Source organism: Symsagittifera roscoffensis, chromosome 8 (genome assembly GCF_963678635.1).
Source record: "Symsagittifera roscoffensis chromosome 8, txSymRosc1.1, whole genome shotgun sequence".
Taxonomy (NCBI): domain Eukaryota; kingdom Metazoa; phylum Xenacoelomorpha; order Acoela; family Convolutidae; genus Symsagittifera; species Symsagittifera roscoffensis.
Window position 1 is genome coordinate 28,191,297 of NC_087069.1, and position 23,544 is coordinate 28,214,840.

General features: G+C 31.3%; 1 protein-coding gene across 1 annotated transcript; it reads right to left on the reverse strand.

Moving 5' to 3' along the window:
- Window positions 1-10,741: 10,741 nt before the first annotated feature.
- Window positions 10,742-16,471, reverse strand: LOC134852990 (uncharacterized). Its single transcript, XM_063868894.1, has 2 exons — window positions 16,000-16,471; window positions 10,742-11,441 (listed from the first exon to the last, which is right to left on the reverse strand). The coding sequence occupies exons 1-2, from the start codon at window positions 16,213-16,215 to the stop codon at window positions 11,313-11,315; spliced, it is 345 nt and encodes a 114-aa protein (XP_063724964.1). The 5' UTR covers window positions 16,216-16,471; the 3' UTR covers window positions 10,742-11,312.
- Window positions 16,472-23,544: the final 7,073 nt, after the last annotated feature.

The following is a 23,544-nucleotide window of genomic DNA, read 5'->3' on the forward strand; positions in this document are numbered from 1 at the left end:
AAAAATATTATGAGGTCTTCTATCACCTCCGTTCCAATAGTAAGATCATTATGTTGAGGGGCTCAATTTTGTTTTTACTATGCTGGTGGAATGGAGGTGTATTGAAAAAGACCCGTATTATGAAGTATACGAGTATAAAATGTGTCTCAAAATGTGTGGTAATTTACTCGGGTTCATGAATTTTTTTCAAAAAAGAATGGGGATAAGGAGATTGGATTTATGTTATTTTAACGTACACAAAAAGTTTTATTTAGCCTTACAGCTGAAGAAGTAACTTGATGGTTTGTTTTTTTTTCCAAAAAAAGTGGGGTCTGAGGTAGAGAAATATGGAAAAACGATGAAAAAGACGATGAAAAAGAAGAAGAAAAAGAAGAAAAAGAAGAAGAAGAAGAAGAAGAAGAAGAATAAGAATAAGAAGAAGAAGAAGAAGAAGAAAAAGAAGAAGAAGAAGAAGAAGAAGAAGAAGAAGAAGAAAGAAAGAAGACGAAGAAGAAGAAGAAGAAGAAGAAGAAGAAGAAGAAGAAGAAGGAGGAGGAGGATGATGATGATGATGAGGATGATGAAAATGAAGAATAAGTCTCTGTTAGACCGCAACCAGCGGAACAAAAGCGACAAGTTGCGATGCCAGGAATAATACAACTCAAACGGAACGCCCACGGGGTCTTAGACAAGAAGTTCACATGCCTAGAAAAGTCAGAACAGTTGGACAGTTTCAGAGAACAGAGCCAGTTGACAAACAGCCAGAAAATTTGTTCATAACAAAAATCAAGGGTGGACTGCCCCAGGTGTGGAAAAATATGTTCAAATCAGTGTAAAGAAACATCGAGGGAAAAACTGCCACGGAACATTGGAAATAAGAGAAGACCATTTGAAAAGTTGAAAAACATTAGAAACAACCAAGACGCCTTATCTGCCACATATGGAGATTCAATACCAATATTTCAAGGCACCGAAGACTTGTTCACAAGGATATCATACCAGCCAAGTCTGATAGGGCGTAACGGCGAGAACAGAACAGAACAAGAAGAAGAAGAAGAAGAAGAAGAAGAAGAAGAAGAAGAAGAAGACTTAGAAGAAGCATCAGCATCAAAAGTTCTCGAACTCGAATTGAAAACTAGAGGAGTGAAACGCAAAACGTGGATGAATTGTTTATGCTGCCGTAATCGGAGAATGAGGAGACGCAATATCGCGAAGAGGTGCATAAAATGCAACCCCGACGGAACTTGTAGATCACGCCCGGAAAAATTGGCGTGTTGGTGTCTTTTATGGGGTCCCATTAATTTTTACATGAAGATAACTTGACTTTGCCACGAAATCAAGACACTTGAATCTCAACTGTACTGAAATAAAAAAGCTCTAATTTTTTTTACAAAATAATTGAATGCAACAATTTACTACATTTTGCGCTCGGTGTATAATAATAAATCTCAAAAAAGTTAATTTATTTCAAAATATTTGCGCTCGGTGTAGTTTTTTTGTCCCTTTTATCTAGCCATTTTTGAACAAAATTTTGTATTCGATCCAAAAGCCAGTGATGCCATGAGTTAATTCTCAGTTATGGCGGCTTGAAACTGTAGTTAATTCTTTTTATTATTAAGGAGGCTTGAAAATCACCAATTTGGCTAAATTTAAACAATAGGAGGTTGACATTTTCACGATAAAAACGCGTAGAGCGGCGGTTTTTCCGCCTCAGAAATCGTGCCAAATTGAATTCAAGTCAGCTATTTTGTCTCATTAACGCGTTAATAGACTCTCAAAATATATATAATTTGTATTTTACAAAGTTAATCGGTTGATAAAACTAAGAAAGAAAACTAAGAGATACAACTGAGAACAAAAAAGACATTTAATCAAAATTAGTTTGACCTTAACGAGCACTAAGAACATTGAGGGTTTTACCCTAATTTCGAGCATTTTTCGATTTATAATGAAAATTTCAAGTTCAAAATATGAGGGAGTGGATATTGGAGGCGCTTCATGAGTTTGCTTTTGACTTTAAAGCGCGGCAGAGTGAAAAGTGTAAACTGGTTGTTTAGGTTGCCGCGGTGGTAGAATGAAGAGGCGAAACAGGGCAAAAAGGTGCTGGATTTGCCAACCCAACGGAGCTTGCATGCCGTGTCCAAATTGAATCCGCCGGAATTTCTGGATTTGCTTTCATTAAAACTCGCTGAAATGCCTTCACTAGCAAATTAAAAGCAACTAAATTATTATATTCAAAAAACAATAATTTTTCATTAACAAAATCAGGTGATAGTTTTAATTCTGTAGCAAGATCTTTGTGACGGCTTTGCAATTTGATCATTTTTCAGATTATTTTGACCTTATCCCAACCGGTTCAAGAAATTAAGAGAAAATATCCACTTAGTTAGGAACTCTAATAATGACTTTTTTCCAAAAATAGATCCCAGATTTTTGATATAAGACCATCCTTTTGATTTAAATTTTGTCTGTCAGATATACTGAAGCAAAAAAAAATAAATTTTGTTGAGTGCAATCTGTCTAAATAAACTTGTTTCATTGCGAGTATCATGGCTATTGGCAAAAGATCGCTTGAACAGTCACAGATTCAAATACTTTTTGTTCCGACTTTCGATACGAAAGTAACGGAATATTTGTGCTCGGGGTGGGTTTTTTTTCTTCAGACAAATTTCGACTTTTTAACTAGCCATTTTTGACGGAATTGTTTTTATATCGTTCGAAAGGTATTGTTGTCCTGAGCTCAAATTTGAAAAGATATTTCACCTGTGATCATTTTTCGTAAAGTTATGGGGGTTTAAAAATTGCCATTTCGCGCTATTAACGCGTAAGTGAGATATAATCCGTCTTAGAAATTGTTCCAAATTGGTTGAACGAAGCTTATTTGCCATAATTGATTTGTTACAAGTAGCGAAATCTATCCTTTTGTACTTTATATGGCGTGTGGGGGGATTATTTTTAAAAAATTTAAAAATTTTTGAAAAAAAAAATTTCATTTTGTTTTTTTACTTTTAATTTTTTAATGATATTACTGCTCCATAAACCTTAATGGGCAGTCGGAACATTCAGGGCTTCGCTCTGATACAAGCAGTTTTGTTTTTCTTATGTTTTGTTTCAATCTCAATCAAGAGTTGCCAAAATCCTTTTTCTCGCTGATTTGATCGTTCTATAAAACGAAGATGGAAAATAGTAATGAGAAGAAAAACAATAGATTGATAAAAAGACCACGAGCAAAGATGTAGATAAAAAACATTTGAGTGTCAAAAAGACATCCCAAAACAGTATAAAATCTAAACTTAGAAAGAAAATCCATCAAAACGCAAACTGATACCAAAAAAACACGAGGGAACTTCAGTCAAGATGTTTCAAACCTGAATCGTTTTTGTGGGAAGTCAAAAACCTTTTGACAGAAACTAGCGCTGATGCGCAAAATGTTTTTTATGAAAAAGGATAAACAAAATATCTGTATTAACATTTTTGGTCTTCGCACAAAAACTATTGAAAGTTTGAAACATCTTGAGAGAAGTTTTGCTTGACTCCATAAAACAGTCGTGAAAATTTGTTGTATGACTTTTCTGCTGTGGTACGTTTTGTTATCACTTGATACCGATTCCACTCTACTTCGGGATGTCTCAGAAATTGCAATATTATGAGCCGAAATTTTCTTCGGAATGTTTTGAATGTTTTTTATTTCTATCTTCCCAGTTGTTTTTTTTTTCTTTTAAGTTATTCAATTTTACTTTTTCTTAAGCATAAAAATCCCCTCTCTTCCTTAATTTAAATTTAGATTATTTAGAAGTGTCCAATTTTTCAAGAAATTTTTAAAAACAAACAAAATTGTTTATTGTTGCTTTTAGTGATAAAAACAATCCATAACTGTTGATCAAGTTTTCCTAAGTCGGATTTTTTTCCAAAAGTGTTGAGCAGCTTCACAAAAATCTCCCGCTGATCTGTTGAGTTTAGAGCAACTTAGCGGCGTTCAAAGCCGTCAAAACTTGTAGGTGTTTTATCAGAAGAGCTTGCGGTACAGCACAATGGTTCACGCAGATTCTGATAAAACTGTTATAATACTGCGTAAAAAAAAACATTTTAATTCGAGAATTTTCCTCATCTGATTTTGCGATAAGAACTACAAAAGGGTACTACTAGATAGACCAATTGTGCCTGTATCGATTCCCCCACCTTTGTTTTACGTGTTAATACGGCCTAATGCGTGATGTTACGATGTGAAGTATGAATGTGAATATGGGTTTGGAAAAGAGCCATTGTCTTTTTTGGTCTAGTCCGCATGCCAATTTTTGTAACAATCGGACAAATAAAGCAGAAAAAAGCTCTTTTCAACCCCCCCTCAGTTACAAACACACACTACCCACGCGCACACACGCACGTACACACACACATACACACATACACACATTCAATATCAATCAAATTATGCAATATTGGCTACATGCGGCTATTTTCCATTTCCCGCATTCCCCACCTTTCAAAATTTCCATTTTTTTATTGTCTTACATATGATTATGGCTGAATGCGTGATGTTACGAAGTAAGTTATGAAGAAGCAGCGTGTTTTCGACAGCTAGTTTGTTCACAATGCAAAATTCCATTACATTATGCATAATATTACATATTAATATAACGTAAAATTAGTTTTACAAAACTGAAATTCAAATGTGAGGGAAGTGGAAAAGAGCCCCATATGCGGAATGTTACGATGTACAGTAAGAGGCACAAACATGTTCACAATTATTTATTTGTTCAGTATGCTAATTTTAGTTTCAAAATTTTGCATAATGACAACTTAAAATAAGGTTTTTAATTTTAAATTTAAATGTGCGTGGAAAGTGGAGACCAGAGGAAGTGATAAAACCATTTGCTGGGGGAGGGGAGATAAAAATAGGGGGAGATCAAAGTGCTCGTATCAAGGTGAAGTCTTGAATGTTCCGACTGCCTTTTGAGCTCTATATTTTGTTGTTTGCTTTAACTAAAACAACAATGAAATTTTCGAAAAACCAAGTAAATTTTTTTGATTTTTTTGTAACACAAAAAAGATACTTACAAAAAATTGTCTTTTAGTCTTTTTTTTATCCTTACTTTTAGCCTAGATTTTGAGAAAAATATTTACAAACTACTGCTGGTAAATTGTAGCAGTTAATTGCTTGAAAAATATCAGTTGGCTGTATGTTGGCTGTAAGCAGATTATTTTAATTCAGTTAATTTAATTTTTATTTTTACTTATTTGAACCATATTCACATTGTATGTTTTATAATGGCTAAATGCGTGATGTAACGATGTGACGTATGACAAAAAAAAACATTTGTTCACAATATCTGCTAACAGCCAATATGCTCTTAGATAGTCAAAAAACAGTGATAATCAAATATTCTTTTAGAGTAGAACAAAACTTGAAGTTTTTACAATAATAAGGCACTGATACTTGGGTAAACATTGTTGTCAAAAATGAATAAATGGAAATTATAAGACTGATTCATGGCTAGAGCAGAACAACACAAAAATTTCAAAGAGGAAAGTTTTTTGAAAAAATAATGCAAACACCCAATAAAGAGTAATATAAGAATTACCAAAATTTTCGATTTCCAATTTTTACGAGCCAGTTAAAAAAAATTGCAACCAACTGTTAAATTTGAAAATCAGAAATTTGGTCTTTCGTCGAGCGCCGAAAACAGTTTTTATTAGAGGCACCGACTTCCACAGCTTGTGTAATTTTGACTGAAATCTTCATCCATAACTCCTCATTTTTTACTTCTTACCAAAATTCGCCTGGATACCTTTAGTTTTTTCTTGTGATGATACTTCCGTAATAAAATTAAGCAAGAACTTTTTGTTGTTTTGCTTTTTTGTTTCGAGTATCCGGGAAAGTAAGTGAACATTTGTTTGAGTTGTTTTTTTTCTCCAGAGAAATATCGAAACTTTGCCGTTTCGAAAGTTTTCAAAGCCATATATTACTTTATCCAGCACAAAATTACAGTGAAATTGTTCCTGCTTTGTTGTATAGTTAAGAATTATTGAACACTGAGTGTTGTTTGCAATTGCCCAATGAAAAAAGTTCGATTGAAAAGTTCCCGAAAAAAAATTAATATTTTCTCACTGTATGTACATGGTATTTTATTCGATTTGCTCTTTTCCACTTCCTCGTTATTTCAATTGTGTCACAATGCTGTTTTTAGCAAATTTGGAGTTATTTCCTCTAACATCCCTCAACCGTGTAGCAAAAAAATTGAAGCTCCCTACTGTGTGTTGGGGGTCCATCAGCCACTAGGGGGGATCGGAGGCGTCGCACGGAAGCAAATCGCATTTCGACAAAGTAACAACAATTTCAAAATAGTAATTTTTTAAACGTGGAGAAAAAGAAAAAGAGCAGTGTGCGTTTTTCTGAAGAACTCTCTTTGGATCTGCAATTAGTTTTGGATAAATGTTTTTCTAATTCATTTTTGTCATCATTATAACTAAGTTGAGACCACGCTAAACAGTGATTTATAGTTTTCGGTCGTTTTAGAATGAAAAAATTATCACAAGATAGGTTCGCATTAAGAAAGTTCAAATTAGTTCTGAATGTTTTGAACTTTTAATCTGAAGAAACGAAATTTTTGTTATTTTTACTTGGAAAAAACTAACGCAGCTGGAAAAATAGAAAACAAATACCATAAAAAGTTACGAGTAAAGACAAAATACTTGAAAAAAAAAAACGATTGTTTCAATTTTTGATTGAGTTTGTCCGTGTTGGCATGTACTTCATCGCGTTTGAAAAAAATCGCAAAAATCCTTAAATTTTTTAAAACCTAACTTTATTTCTTAATTTTTGAAGCTCTGATTGCAATGTATATTGCAGTTTCGTAAAAAAAAAAGTATTAAAGATTGCCCAAAAAATTATATAAAACATCATTTCACAGAAAAGGACACAAGTTTAAACTGGTGTTTTCCAGATAAAAACCTTACGAATTTTGTTCTGATATAAGGAGCTCAAGGTATTGAAATTTCAAAATTCTTGAAGTTATAAGTGATTTGTGAAAAAAAACGTGATTGGAACGTGAAGTTTTTCTAAAGGAACCAAAATCATTTCATGATCGCAATCATTCAGAAGAAAAATTCAAAAATTGATATAGAGGCATAGTGGTAAGGCTTTCTTTTTGAAATTGTCAGATCGTGCATTTGATCCCATGATGATGATGAGTGGTTTCTGTGATTCGCAGAGGATCAATGAAAAGCTTTTTCTAGCCTGTAAGCATAGTTCGTTTCTCTTACTTCCCACACTCCAGACGCAGTTATTTTGTTGAGCAAAGCTCTTTTTCTTTCTTTTTTTAGCGACTCAAGACCGTTATTTTTGCGTCAAGAGCTTTCAAGTGGTACCACTATTGTAGCCGTAATCGGTGAGGCTGTAATAGACCTGGAGCTAGAGGTCAAGTGAGAGCTCGTCCTCACATACTATCATTGCCAAGCCAGGGGATCGATTACACGATCTGACGATCTCGAAGAGAACGCCTTACCACTATGCTAAACGCCTCTAGGATTGATAAGGTCTGAGAACGAGCTGTCACTTGACCTCTAGCTTCAGGTCTACCACAGTCTGACCAATTTCGGCTGCAATAGTGTTACCACGTGAAAATTCTAGACGCAAAAAAACGGCCTTCAGTCGCAAAAATGAGCTTCGCTCAACAAAATAACACATTCTGGAAGGCACGGAGATAATACAAATGGACTATTTTCGACATGACTATTAAGGCTTACTGATAGCTCCCCTGCGATGCGCAGGAACCTCATTATTTATTATGATTAGTTTTGTTTTTCTCGAAAATAGAGCAAACGGCATTTGAAAAAAAGACTCTCTGTTAGTTATAACCTCTCAGAGCCTAGTAAAAAACTCATTGCCCCTAGGGAGTGATTTTAAAGTTTTGTGGATTCTATGGTTCACTTTCAAGGTAAAAAGCAAAACAACATGACAATGTTTAAACCACGAGCACATTTACTCTACACTTTTTATGTGGCCAAACGCGTGATAGTACCATAAAATGTTTTAATAAAAAAAATTGGCTCAAAAAGATATTCAATAAACTGCCGTCTCAGTTCTTCAGTTTTGGTTTTTTTTTTAATAACCAAATGCTTGATGTTGCCATGTAAAGTATGAACACCAAATTTGTGCACTACGACGATAATAAAAAAATTTTCAATACTAAATCTAAAAAGTGGGGGAGTGGACAAGAGCCCCAAATTTTTTATTACCACGTAAACAGGTTTCTATGAACGTTTATTTGAACGTAAACATGTTTCTTTGAACACAAGTAAAGTAGTTTTACGCAGCATTACGGCTGAAGACATGACTTTTTTCAAGTCAGCAAGCCAGAAGTTTCATCCAGAGATCAATATTATAGGTATGTATTACAACTGTAACAATCATGAAACCATGGTTGTTGCTAAGCTACACGAAATCAACTGCAAATTTCAGCCCATGAGCGATATGAACCCTCAATCATATGATTGCTGCGCACCATCACTACCGGATACGCCACAACGCCACACCCTTTAAGTGAAAAGAATGTGCTCATAATCAATGCCTATTTAATTAATGCCTATTTAATTAATGCTTATTTTATAAACAGCGTATTTAATTTATTTAATACCATACACAGCTTAGTACTTGAAATTTTAAATTCGAAGCTGGTGATGCGTGGAGGATGCAAGAAACTCAATAACTTTTGAGTTCGAGTTTGAACTCGAAGAGTGAAATGGAAAAAAGTGAACTGGTTGGTTATGTAGTTGTGGTGATTTTACAAGAAAGAGAAGCAACAATGAAAGAGAAGCCACGCCCAAATACTGGCAATTTTGGAAACGCAAGTATACTAATCTTCGATCACAAAAATTTTCTATCTTCCTGTTGGCTACCTCTTTATGTGATCTCGCTCTTGATCATTGTTCCGACTTTCGATACGAAAGTAACGGAATATTTGTGCTCGGGGTGGGTTTTTTTTTCAGACAAATTTCGACTTTTTAACTAGCCATTTTTGACGGAATTTTTTTATACCATTCGAAAGGTATTGTTGTCCTGAGCTCAAATTTGAAAAGATATTTCACCTGTGATCATTTTTCGTAAAGTTACGGGGGTTTAAAGGTTGCCATTTTGGCCAATTTGGGACAATTAACGCGCGATATATTTCGCGCTATTAACGCGTAAGTGAGATATAATCCGTCTTAGAAATCGCTCCAAATTCGTTAAAAGAAGCTTATGTGCCATAATTGGTTTGTTACAAGGAGCAAAATCTATCCTTTTGTACTTTGTATGGCGTGTGGGGGGATCACTTTCATAAAAAATTTCAAATTTTAGAATTTTTTTTTGATTTTGTTTTATTTCATTGAATTTTTAAATGTTATTACAGCTCCATAAACTTTAAAAGGCAGTCGGAACATTCAGGGTTTCGCCCTGATACGAGCAGTCTTGTTTCTTTTTCGCTTTCAGCCAGGTTTGTAAGCATTTTCCGATTTTAAATTTCGCCTAAAAAACCTGTGACCAACTTCTAGTCATACAAATTTCATATATGGGAAATTTCTTATTTTACAGTTTACATATAGAAAAACTTTTATCATAGAGATTTTATAAAGTTTTCTGTACGCATGAAATTGTATGACAAGAGTTTTCTGAAATATGGAAATTGTATGATAAGAAGTTTTGGTCAGCCCGGGTTGGCGTGCATTGGCACGAAGCTGGAATGCCAAAAAGCCTCCGTTTACAGCTTACTCTTTTGACACTAATACGGCCTCAACATAGTTCACAAAGTTATTGTTCTGACTTTCGATACGAAGGTAACGGAATATTTGTGCTCGGGGTGGTTTTTTTTTTCTTCAGACAAATTTCGACTTTTTAACTAGCCATTTTTGACGGAATTTTTTTATACCATTCGAAAGGTATTGTTGTCCTGAGCTCAAATTTGAAAAGATATTTCACCTGTGATCATTTTTCGTAAAGTTATGGGGGTTTAAAAATTGCCATTTCGCGCTATTAACGCGTAAGTGAGATATAATCCGTCTTAGAAATCGTTCCAAATTGGTTTAACGAAGCTTATTTGCCATAATTGATTTGTTACAAGTAGCAAAATCTATCCTTTTGTATTTATATTGCGTGTGGGGGGATGATTTTTATAAAAAGTTTCAAATTTTAGAAAAAAAAATTTTCATTTTTTTAAAAACATTTTTAATGTTATTACTGCTCCATAAACCTTAATAGGCAGTCGGAACATTCAGGGCTTCGCCCTGATACGAGCAGTCTTGTTGAACTATGGTAAATTTTTGCTTTGTTTTTCCGATTTTCACCAAAGTTGCTGAAAGTACTTTTCTTGATTCCTTTGTGATCTAGCTTTTCTATGCCGAAAGAATAGAGCCACATGATCGGGTAACGAGGCCAAGTTATGAAATCGAATTTTTTGCCGCCGAATGTGATACTGGGTTTTGTGACGGCCAAGCTTATCTAAACGCCCAGCAACAGATGTTGTTAAAACTATTACTCTTGTTTTAATTTTTTCCAGGATATGTATATTCCGCATAGTAGTTTTAACTTCTCGTACGTAGTCGTAACTCTCTATTGAGGTGTAAAACTCACACGTCTTTTATATTGTAAAAACTGGTTTAAATATTAGTAAGTACAATAGATATCCCATTATTACGTGGAAAACAGGTCACAGCCGTGATAAGTCCGTAGCGGTCGAAGTTTCCGATACGTACACACGCTTTTCTGGGTGCCCCTATTGTAGAAAAAAAATGTCTAAAGTTTTCTTAATTTTTCCTGTTTTTTTTTCAAGGATTGTTGCGTAGCAAGACGCAACGAGACCGTGCAATATTCAAAAAGAAAGATGGCACCGACACGTTTTTTAAAATTCTGTAAACTATGTCTTCACACAAAGAATTTAATAATCACCAATATTTTCTAAAACCAAAATGAAGCAAAAGAACATTCAAATCTGAAATCACCGAGTGTTTAGTTGTACAGATTCGCCAATAACCAAAAGCACCCAGATAGATTAGTAAATTTATCAATTTGTTTTAGAAAAGTAGCAAACGAAACATCAATTTAATTTTTGAAAATTTTCAAAGCCTTTTTGTAGAAATAAATATCAAGCGTTTTTTTTCCAATTCGTGCAGAGCATTTAGCATCACTAGAAAGTTCTCTGTCTGTTTAATTTTTAGTTTAATTTAGTAATTTGATTACGATCTGCTCGGTGTGATTCAGCAATTAGGATTCACAATTTTTCTGTTTTTTGTTGTTGTTTCGTCATTACTATTGTTGATGTTGTTGTTGAGTTGTTGATGTTGACTGGGTGGATCTGAATCTATTCGCGTGCCATGGGAAGTTCCACGCCCAGTTCTCTGGCCTCCTGGATGAGTGCACAGCAGGGACAGCAGATGGAGTAGATGCATGTGGCTACCATCCCCTCATTGATCATCTTCACTGTCTTGATCTGCAATTATAATTTTATGATTATTGTGATTATTATGATTATTATCATGATTATTATCATTATGATTATCATTATTATGATTATTATGATTAATATTATGATTATTATGATTATTATGATTATTAATATGATTAATATTATGATTATTATTGTGATTATTGGTAATATTATTATGATTATTATTACGATTATTATGATTAAGATTATTATTATGATTATTATTATGATTATGATTATGATTATGATTATGATTATGATTATGATTATTATGATTATTATGATTATTATTATGATTATTATTATTATGATTATTATTATGATTAAGATTATGATTAATATTATGATTATTATTTGATTATTGGTAATATTATTATGATTATTATTACGATTATTATGATTAAGATTATTTTTATGATTATTATTATGATTATGACTATGATTATGATTATGATTATTATGATTATTATGATTATTATTATGATTATTATGATTATTATCATTATTATTAGGAGTATTTTAATGATTATTATTATTATGATTATTATTATGATTATGATTATGATTAATATTATGATTATTATTGTGATTAATGGTATTATGATTATGATTATTATGATTTTTATGATTATTATGATTATGATTACGATTATTATAATTATGATTAATATTATGATTATTATGATTATGATTATTATGTTTATTATGATTATTATGATTATCATTATGATTATTATTATGATTTTTATGATTATTTTTAATATTATGATTATGATTAAAATTATGATTATTACTGTGATTATTGGTATTATTATTATGATTATTATGATTTTTATGATTATTGTGATTATTTTTACTATTATTATGATTAGGATTATTATGATGATTATTATGATTATTTTGATTTTGATTACGGTTATGATTATTATCATTATGATTATGATGATTATTATGGTTATTTTTATGATTTTGATTATTATGACTATTTTTATGAATATTATGATGATTATTGTGATTATGATTATGATTATTATTATGATTATGATTATTATCATTATTATGATTATTATTTTTATAATTATGATTAATTTTATGATTATTATTGTTGTTATTGGTTTTATTATTATAATTTTTATGATTTTTATGATTATTATGATTATTATTACGATTATTAATATTATGATTATTATTATGATTATTGTCATAATTATGATTACTATTTTGATTATTTTATAATTATGATGATTATTATGGTTGTTTTTATGATTATTATGATTATTAATATTAGTTACTATGATTATTATGATTATTCTGATGATTATGATTATTATTATGATTATTAAGATCATTATCATTGTTATTAGGATTATTATTATGATTATTTTTATTATGATTATGATTACCATTATGATTATTATTGTGATTATTGGTAATATTATTATGATTATTATTACGATTATCATGATTAAGATTAATATTAGGATTATTATTATGTTTATGATTATGATTATGATTATGATTATTATGATTTTTATTATGATTATTATGATTATTATTATGATTATTAGGAGTATTATTATGATTATTATTATTATGATTATTATTATGAGTATGATTATGATTAATATTATGATTATTATTGTGATTAAAGGTATTATGATTATGATTATGATGATTTTCATGATTATTATGATTATGATTACAATTATTATGATTATGATCAATATTATGATTATTATGATTATGATTATTATGTTTATTATGATTATTATGATTATTATTATGATGATTATTATGATTATTATGATTATTTTTAACATTATGATTATGATTATGATTAAAATTATGATTATTACTGTGATTATTGGTATTATTATTATGAATATTATGATTTTTATGATTATTATGATTATTATTACTATTATTATGATTAGGATTATTATGATGATTTTTATGATTATTATGATTATGATTATGATTATGATTATTATCATTATGATTATGATGATTATTATGGTTATTTTTATGATTTTGATTATTATGACTATTTTTATGATTATTATGATGATTATTATGATTATTATGATTATGATTATTATTATGATTATGATTATGATTATGATTATTATTATTATCATAATTATGATTAATATTGTGATTATTTTTGTTGTTATTGGTTTTATTATTATGAATTTTATGATTTTTTTGATTATTATGATTTATTACGATTATCATGATTATGATTATTAGTATGATTAATATTATTATTATGATTATTATTATGATTATTGTCATGATTATGATTACTATTTTGATTATTTTTATAATTATGATGATTATTTTGGTTGTTTTTATGATTATTATGATTATTAATATTAGTTACTATGATTATTAAGATTATTAATAATATTCTTATGATTAATTTTATGGTTATTATTATGATTGTTTTTATTATGATTATTATTTTGATTATGATTTTGATTATGAGTATTATTATGATTATTATTATGATTGTGATTAATACTATGATTATTTTTATGATTACTATGATTATTATGGTTATTGCGATTTTTATCAGGGGCGGATCTAGGATTTTCTCGAGGGGGCGGATTTTTAAAAAAAATTTTGGAAAATTTTGTCTATGACCTTTTTTTAGGTCAACCAAATTGATTTTCTGAGCTCTCTGAAAGCTTTAAAAAGACCGTTTTTGCCAAAAATTCCTGCGCCGCAGGCAAAATTTGGAAAAAACGGGCCGATTATGATTATTGTTATGATTATGATTAGTATTTTTATGGTTATGATTATAATGATTATGATTATTATTATGATTATTATGATTATGATTATGATTATCATTATGATTGTTACGATTATTATAATGATTAAGACTATTATTAGTAGTAATGATAATAATCACAATCATAATCATAATCTTAACAATCATAATAATAATCTTAATCATAATAATAATCATAATAATAATAATATATATTGTTAGAATTATCATTATGATTATTATGTTTTGTTTATTATGTTTATTGTTTATTATGTCTATTATGATTTTTATGATTATTGTTGTTACTAAGATTTGCAAACGATCTATAAAAGGCTTTGCAACCTGTCTAATCGGAATCCTGTCTAAATCATAACATAATCACATAAAGAATCATAACACAATCACATTATTATTATGATTATTATGATTAGTATTATTAATTTTATGATTATTATGATTATGATTATTATGACTTTTATTATGATTATTATGATTATGATTACGATTATGATTATTATCATTATGATTATTATTAATATTATTATTATTATTATGACTATTTTTATTAATATTAAAAAAATAATTATTAAGGTTAATAATATTATTATGCTTTTTATGATAATTTTTATGATTATTATGATTATGATTATAATTATAAATATGATTATTATGATTATTGTCGTTAGTAAGATTTGCAGACGATCCATAAAAGACTTTGCAGTATGTCTAAGCATAATCCGTTAATCTTATTTCTTCGCGTTTTTTTTTGCTTCCACGATAGCAGCCGAAATAGCAATCACAATCACAATCACAATCATAACACAATCACATAAAGAACATTTTAGATTAAGACTATTTATCCACAAGGGAAAAGACCGACATAAAAATTGTAAAGCTCTTGACGGAGGACCGCTGTTGCGCCCTGGTTAAGATCTACACGCAATTTTTTTTCTTAACTTACTGTCATTCATAGAGATTCACTCCCGTAAATTATAAAAATGAGTGAAAATGATTAACGCAGAGGCAAAATGGAGCTTTGTGAATGGGAAAAAAGAATGGGAAGAAAGACAAGTCAAAAAATTCTATGAGATGTTAAGTTGGAAAAGTTTCTTGCAAAAATAACTTGAACAAAATAAAAAAAAACGAAAGCTACAAAAACTTCATGATTGAATCAGATGTTTTCATAAACAGCCTTAAAAAGCATTGGAAATCATTTACCGAGCAAGCGGTAAGCAAGGTGACAATTTTTGGGTCGACCCCTGCTGAGCTGAAAGCAAAACTGTTTCGTAAAATTTTTTACGACCCACCCCGACTGAAATACATAATGACTTAAGGATACTTTTGCCCTCAAAATTAAGCGATGTAATTTGACTAAACCGATATATCATAAACCGAAATTGTTTAATCAAAAACAATTGAGCAAAAAATTAAATAAAATTATTCAAAATCAGACTTGGTAAATTAACAAATTACTGAACTTTCAGTTATAGTAATAATTATTGAAATCAAATTAAAAACATATATTGTAGAAATTAGGCCGATCGAATAGCGTACCAGATAATTTGTAAGATTGATGGGTCTTTTCTGTTATACGGCCCAAAGTTAACCGAACTGTTAAATGAGCTTCTGTTTTTATTAAAAATTAAGATTTTTGTTCGTTTTGGGGTACCAAACTTCTATTTTTTCAGATGATTATATTCTCTAAATAAGAAAAAGATCAATTTTAGGTTGCCGTATACGTATTACAGAAAAGAACTAGATTGATTAGGCCTAATTCAAACTCACCCCACTTCTAAGTTTAAACGCTATGATCAAGTTGACCACTGGAATGAGAAAGAGAAGTCCGGCTGTGATGCAGGACAGTCCTGGCACCTTGTCGCCTATCTTGCCCGCCGTGTAGCAAGGCAGCAGCATCGTTATGATGCACACTTTGAAGTCCCCGAAGCAACTGCAGAGTCCATTTTCCCAGTCCTTGTTTAATGCACCAGTTACAGCATCCATTTTTAATAACTAATTAGTTATGACTATGTTGTAAATCAAAGTTATAAATATCTCAATGATATTTTTGAAGAAGTAGCTTTGAAAAGCAAAGATTTGCTACAAATGATTGTGCTGATTTGATGATGAAGTTTCGATAAAAGTGATCCAAGGTTTTCCGAAGATCTAAAATATAAAACTAAATTATTCAATTGAAGGTCTAGTATACCAAAAATCAATACCGGCTGAAGTATTTAGGTTATGAATCATTTGTGATTATTAGCAATTGGATATCAAACAAGCTTATCAAACTTGAGAGGTTCACACACTAAATCTTGTCCAAACATTTTAGAGGTCAAGTTCAAGACATTGATACTCTGTCTTGTTTAATCACTTTAAACTTGTGTAAAAATTTTGCTTTGAACCTACTATATACCTGTTACTATGGCAGCTATTCCTGGCATATACCTATTACTGGTATAGGTTACTGGCAAATATCCACGGCAAGCCATAAATGGGAATGAAACTGTGAACCTTAAGAGTGCTCAAAGCTGGATGTTTTCATAATTTTCTGGGAAAGTTCAACTTTTACAGGAAATTGAATGGTTTGTAAAATTGGTCAGCGCGAAATTATTTTAATATAAGAGCAAAAGGCGTCAAGGGTTCTGGTTAACTACCTCCCATCCCCCCTCCCCCTATAGTACCTAGTTCACAACTTTCACCCATATAAAGAGGCAATTCAAATGTTAACTGCGTGCGAAATTCGTACCTCTGTAACGACTTTTCTTCTTTTGCAGTATTTAACTTCAGCAGACAAGATCCAAATATAACAAAAACCTTTTGCAAAAAATGAAATTATTTTGAAACTCAATTCGTAACAAAAATAAACTCACGAATAAGCTATGATAAATCAATTGACTAGTCTCCACCAACTACATCACCAAAAAAAAACAAATAAATACTACAAAGAAATACCACGAAACGTTCGTAAAAGGGTAATAAAAAAAGTAATTAAATGAGCTTTTATCAATCAACTTCATAAGGGTGCTATTTACTGTTTCATAAATATGAGCGACACTTAGCTTAACTTGAATGTTACATATATTCGAGCTAGCAAGTCAATTTTGAATAAAAGTTAGTATCGGTTGCTGTGCAAACTGCGCAGACGGTTCCGATCACATTTTATGAAGGAGGATTTCATCTTCAAGAACTAGTTTATAGTCTTGTGTTATTTTCGTTTGATTATGAGTATTATTATGATTATTATTATGATTGTGATTAATACTATGATTATTTTTATGATTACTATGATTATTATGGTTATTGCGATTTTTATCAGGGGCGGATCTAGGATTTTCTCGAGGGGGCGGATTTTTAAAAAAAATTTTGGAAAATTTTGTCTATGACCTTTTTTTAGGTCAACCAAATTGATTTTCTGAGCTCTCTGAAAGCTTTAAAAAGACCGTTTTTGCCAAAAATTCCTGCGCCGCAGGCAAAATTTGGAAAAAACGGGCCGATTATGATTATTGTTATGATTATGATTAGTATTTTTATGGTTATGATTATAATGATTATGATTATTATTATGATTATTATGATTATGATTATGATTATCATTATGATTGTTACGATTATTATAATGATTAAGACTATTATTAGTAGTAATGATAATAATCACAATCATAATCATAATCTTAACAATCATAATAATAATCTTAATCATAATAATAATCATAATAATAATAATATATATTGTTAGAATTATCATTATGATTATTATGTTTTGTTTATTATGTTTATTGTTTATTATGTCTATTATGATTTTTATGATTATTGTTGTTACTAAGATTTGCAAACGATCTATAAAAGGCTTTGCAACCTGTCTAATCGGAATCCTGTCTAAATCATAACATAATCACATAAAGAATCATAACACAATCACATTATTATTATGATTATTATGATTAGTATTATTAATTTTATGATTATTATGATTATGATTATTATGACTTTTATTATGATTATTATGATTATGATTACGATTATGATTATTATCATTATGATTATTATTAATATTATTATTATTATTATGACTATTTTTATTAATATTAAAAAAATAATTATTAAGGTTAATAATATTATTATGCTTTTTATGATAATTTTTATGATTATTATGATTATGATTATAATTATAAATATGATTATTATGATTATTGTCGTTAGTAAGATTTGCAGACGATCCATAAAAGACTTTGCAGTATGTCTAAGCATAATCCGTTAATCTTATTTCTTCGCGTTTTTTTTGCTTCCACGATAGCAGCCGAAATAGCAATCACAATCACAATCACAATCATAACACAATCACATAAAGAACATTTTAGATTAAGACTATTTATCCACAAGGGAAAAGACCGACATAAAAATTGTAAAGCTCTTGACGGAGGACCGCTGTTGCGCCCTGGTTAAGATCTACACGCAATTTTTTTTCTTAACTTACTGTCATTCATAGAGATTCACTCCCGTAAATTATAAAAATGAGTGAAAATGATTAACGCAGAGGCAAAATGGAGCTTTGTGAATGGGAAAAAAGAATGGGAAGAAAGACAAGTCAAAAAATTCTATGAGATGTTAAGTTGGAAAAGTTTCTTGCAAAAATAACTTGAACAAAATAAAAAAAAACGAAAGCTACAAAAACTTCATGATTGAATCAGATGTTTTCATAAACAGCCTTAAAAAGCATTGGAAATCATTTACCGAGCAAGCGGTAAGCAAGGTGACAATTTTTGGGTCGACCCCTGCTGAGCTGAAAGCAAAACTGTTTCGTAAAATTTTTTACGACCCACCCCGACTGAAATACATAATGACTTAAGGATACTTTTGCCCTCAAAATTAAGCGATGTAATTTGACTAAACCGATATATCATAAACCGAAATTGTTTAATCAAAAACAATTGAGCAAAAAATTAAATAAAATTATTCAAAATCAGACTTGGTAAATTAACAAATTACTGAACTTTCAGTTATAGTAATAATTATTGAAATCAAATTAAAAACATATATTGTAGAAATTAGGCCGATCGAATAGCGTACCAGATAATTTGTAAGATTGATGGGTCTTTTCTGTTATACGGCCCAAAGTTAACCGAACTGTTAAATGAGCTTCTGTTTTTATTAAAAATTAAGATTTTTGTTCGTTTTGGGGTACCAAACTTCTATTTTTTCAGATGATTATATTCTCTAAATAAGAAAAAGATCAATTTTAGGTTGCCGTATACGTATTACAGAAAAGAACTAGATTGATTAGGCCTAATTCAAACTCACCCCACTTCTAAGTTTAAACGCTATGATCAAGTTGACCACTGGAATGAGAAAGAGAAGTCCGGCTGTGATGCAGGACAGTCCTGGCACCTTGTCGCCTATCTTGCCCGCCGTGTAGCAAGGCAGCAGCATCGTTATGATGCACACTTTGAAGTCCCCGAAGCAACTGCAGAGTCCATTTTCCCAGTCCTTGTTTAATGCACCAGTTACAGCATCCATTTTTAATAACTAATTAGTTATGACTATGTTGTAAATCAAAGTTATAAATATCTCAATGATATTTTTGAAGAAGTAGCTTTGAAAAGCAAAGATTTGCTACAAATGATTGTGCTGATTTGATGATGAAGTTTCGATAAAAGTGATCCAAGGTTTTCCGAAGATCTAAAATATAAAACTAAATTATTCAATTGAAGGTCTAGTATACCAAAAATCAATACCGGCTGAAGTATTTAGGTTATGAATCATTTGTGATTATTAGCAATTGGATATCAAACAAGCTTATCAAACTTGAGAGGTTCACACACTAAATCTTGTCCAAACATTTTAGAGGTCAAGTTCAAGACATTGATACTCTGTCTTGTTTAATCACTTTAAACTTGTGTAAAAATTTTGCTTTGAACCTACTATATACCTGTTACTATGGCAGCTATTCCTGGCATATACCTATTACTGGTATAGGTTACTGGCAAATATCCACGGCAAGCCATAAATGGGAATGAAACTGTGAACCTTAAGAGTGCTCAAAGCTGGATGTTTTCATAATTTTCTGGGAAAGTTCAACTTTTACAGGAAATTGAATGGTTTGTAAAATTGGTCAGCGCGAAATTATTTTAATATAAGAGCAAAAGGCGTCAAGGGTTCTGGTTAACTACCTCCCATCCCCCCTCCCCCTATAGTACCTAGTTCACAACTTTCACCCATATAAAGAGGCAATTCAAATGTTAACTGCGTGCGAAATTCGTACCTCTGTAACGACTTTTCTTCTTTTGCAGTATTTAACTTCAGCAGACAAGATCCAAATATAACAAAAACCTTTTGCAAAAAATGAAATTATTTTGAAACTCAATTCGTAACAAAAATAAACTCACGAATAAGCTATGATAAATCAATTGACTAGTCTCCACCAACTACATCACCAAAAAAAAACAAATAAATACTACAAAGAAATACCACGAAACGTTCGTAAAAGGGTAATAAAAAAAGTAATTAAATGAGCTTTTATCAATCAACTTCATAAGGGTGCTATTTACTGTTTCATAAATATGAGCGACACTTAGCTTAACTTGAATGTTACATATATTCGAGCTAGCAAGTCAATTTTGAATAAAAGTTAGTATCGGTTGCTGTGCAAACTGCGCAGACGGTTCCGATCACATTTTATGAAGGAGGATTTCATCTTCAAGAACTAGTTTATAGTCTTGTGTTATTTTCGTTACTTCAATAGCGTTAATACATTTCATGAAATTTCCCATTGCTGATTGGCATTTTTAATACAGCTAGTCAATTGAACAGCGTTTTAGCATTAAGATTTGCAAATAAAAATATGCTAGTAATGAAGAATCTGAAAGAATCTCAAATCTGTTTGTCTCGACACTGGCAGACCATTTTCAATGCAGCTTGAACTCGACTTGAAGGAACTTCAAATGGCATACATTTGTTTCTTCGATGGTTAAAATTAGGTCAAGAAAAAACACACGAAGCAATCCAATGTTTTTGGCGTGACGATACATAAGTTTTCAATTTAAGTAAAAGAGCGGAAAAGCCGACTGATGTCCGAATTAACCGAAGAGTCCGTTTTAACTTCTGCCATTTTAAGGATCACATTCTGTTTAACCAGGTGGGATAATTGATCAGTCAGCGCAAGACCTAAAAACCTAAAACATTTTTTAAAAAAAAACTTGCTGCGTACAAAGGCCGCTTAACGGTATAGCTGATCGAATGAATAAAAAGCCCAAACGACGGAAAAATTTTTAACCAATCAGATTGTTCAAATTTGAAACAAATTCCTATCAGCCGAAGAGTTTGTGCCAAAAAATGAAGTCAAAATTGAAAGAAATTGATTTCATACTATCTCCCAATGGCCGGGCGGTGGGCGCACTTCCACGCGTAGTCGCTTCGGAGTTTTTTTATAAACAGATAGTGTTTAGAGTGTTTAAAAAAATAGGGGATGTTCTTTCATCAGATGCCCAGATGCTCGTATCCTAAAAAGCAGTAGCGACATGAAGTCGTGGACATTGATACAGGAATGGCTGGCCTAACTGTTAAGACAAAGAGACAGAATTCTTTTGAACTTTTTAGGTTTGATTTTTCTTCAAAAATATCGGAGTGTAAAAGGGGGTTCAAAAACTTTTCCAAAACGAGAATTTTTGCAAACGTCTAAAAACGCTATTAGATCTGCTTTTCAACACTTTAACGTGAAATTAGTTCTTACATATAAACCCACTTACCTAATTTCAGCTACTGGTATAATAAAATTCCTCAAAGCACAAACTCCTGCTCAAAACAAACGCTCCTTTAGTGAATATTAACACACGTATAGCAAATATATCTTTCAACACAGGAAATAGACAGCGAAACCGAAGTCTGATTAAATTTCTATCTTTGCTTTAGGGGCTGGCTATAGGTTGAATTGAGAGTGACAAGAGGTTTATGTATATTTTGTTTGCACTTCAACCATTAAATAGTCCCAGCGATGGTTCCTTCTCAACAGCAGTATAGTCAAATAAGCTCTCATAGGAAACAGCGGGGTCTTTTTGTCGTCTGACAATTGTAACGTACGTAACTTGTATGAATGGTTCTGCTTCAAATGGTATTAAGGGGTATTGCTTGCGGTGAAATGTTTGTTAACTTAGCCATTGATTGCTTAGAACTAAAATGAGTAGATGTGTTGATACTTCACTTAATGTATACTGGATCAGCGCACTGCAGATTTCGAGGGGATGGGGGCTTGTTCGGTAATGAATTTGATCCCTTTGTCGACCAATATTTCGAGCTTTTTTGGAACATTTGACAAAAATTGCGTCGCATTTGACTTATAAAAATTGCGTCGTTTCATGTCTGGTCGAAAAATGCTTTCCGGTACTTTTCTCAACAATTATGTACAGCGAACAGCGCAAAGAAATGGTATGGGCTCTCTGTACTGTTTTGGCGTATTCCGAATTCGGGAACTCAGTTCTTTTTCGGGAACTCTTTTACGACCTTTTTTTAGGTCGGCCATATTGATTTTTCCGAGCTCTCCTAAAAAACGCTGTTTATGGCCAAATTTCCCGCGCGCAGACAAATTTGTTTGAAAAAAACAGGCCGAAAAATCGTTTTTTTGGACACTTTGTGGAAAATTTTGAAAAAAAATGCATTTTTTTTGGCTCGCACTCCCCCTCAAAAATAGTATATATTGAAGCCCAAAGCGGAAAGAGCCTTTAGAAAAACTTAGGGTCGGTCGGCCATAAATGCATTTCTTAAAAAGTAGCAAAGGGGGGACCCTTTTGGTCGGCACGGGGTCGAATCCCTGAAGAAGAGGAGTCCCCCCCCGCCACTAAATCCGCCCTGCTTATATGTTAGTTAGCAAAATATGCGAATTTATTGAGAAAAATTATTTATTAAATTCAAAGTAAAATAACCTGGGTTTCATGTTCATGGGACTCCATCCTAGGGACAGACCAAGCAAGGGAAAAACACAGTCAAAAACTTGCAGGGGCAGCCCTTCCGGGCTGCTATGTGTGACCGCGTTCAACTCAAACCCTAAAATTTTTCACAAAAAGATGCAACCAAAAAATGAATTCTAGAAACAGTATGAATGGTAGTGCAGGGAAACGGAAGTTTCCTTGTTAGTAAACAACAAAAGTCAGAAAGTACAAGTGAGTTTCAAAAAAAAAATCGAAGTGATCAAAAGTTGTCGAGCATGTCAGGAAAACAATAAAAATCAAATAAAACGTTAAAACACAATAAAATCCGTACTTACCGTACTCTTGAAAACCAGGAAAACTTGACAATAAATTGATAATCTTGAATTTTTTTCTGCTGATTTGGGTAGTAAAT

What these genes read in the sequence shown, in the direction of transcription:
- LOC134852990 (XM_063868894.1), bottom strand. Translation starts at nt 16,215, where the DNA reads ATGGATGCTGTAACTGGTGCATTAAACAAGGACTGGGAAAATGGACTC. An exon ending in CGTTTAAACTTAGAAGTGGG is followed by an intron (nt 11,442 to 15,999) that starts GTGAGTTTGAAT and finishes TTATAATTGCAG; the next exon opens with ATCAAGACAGTGAAGATGAT.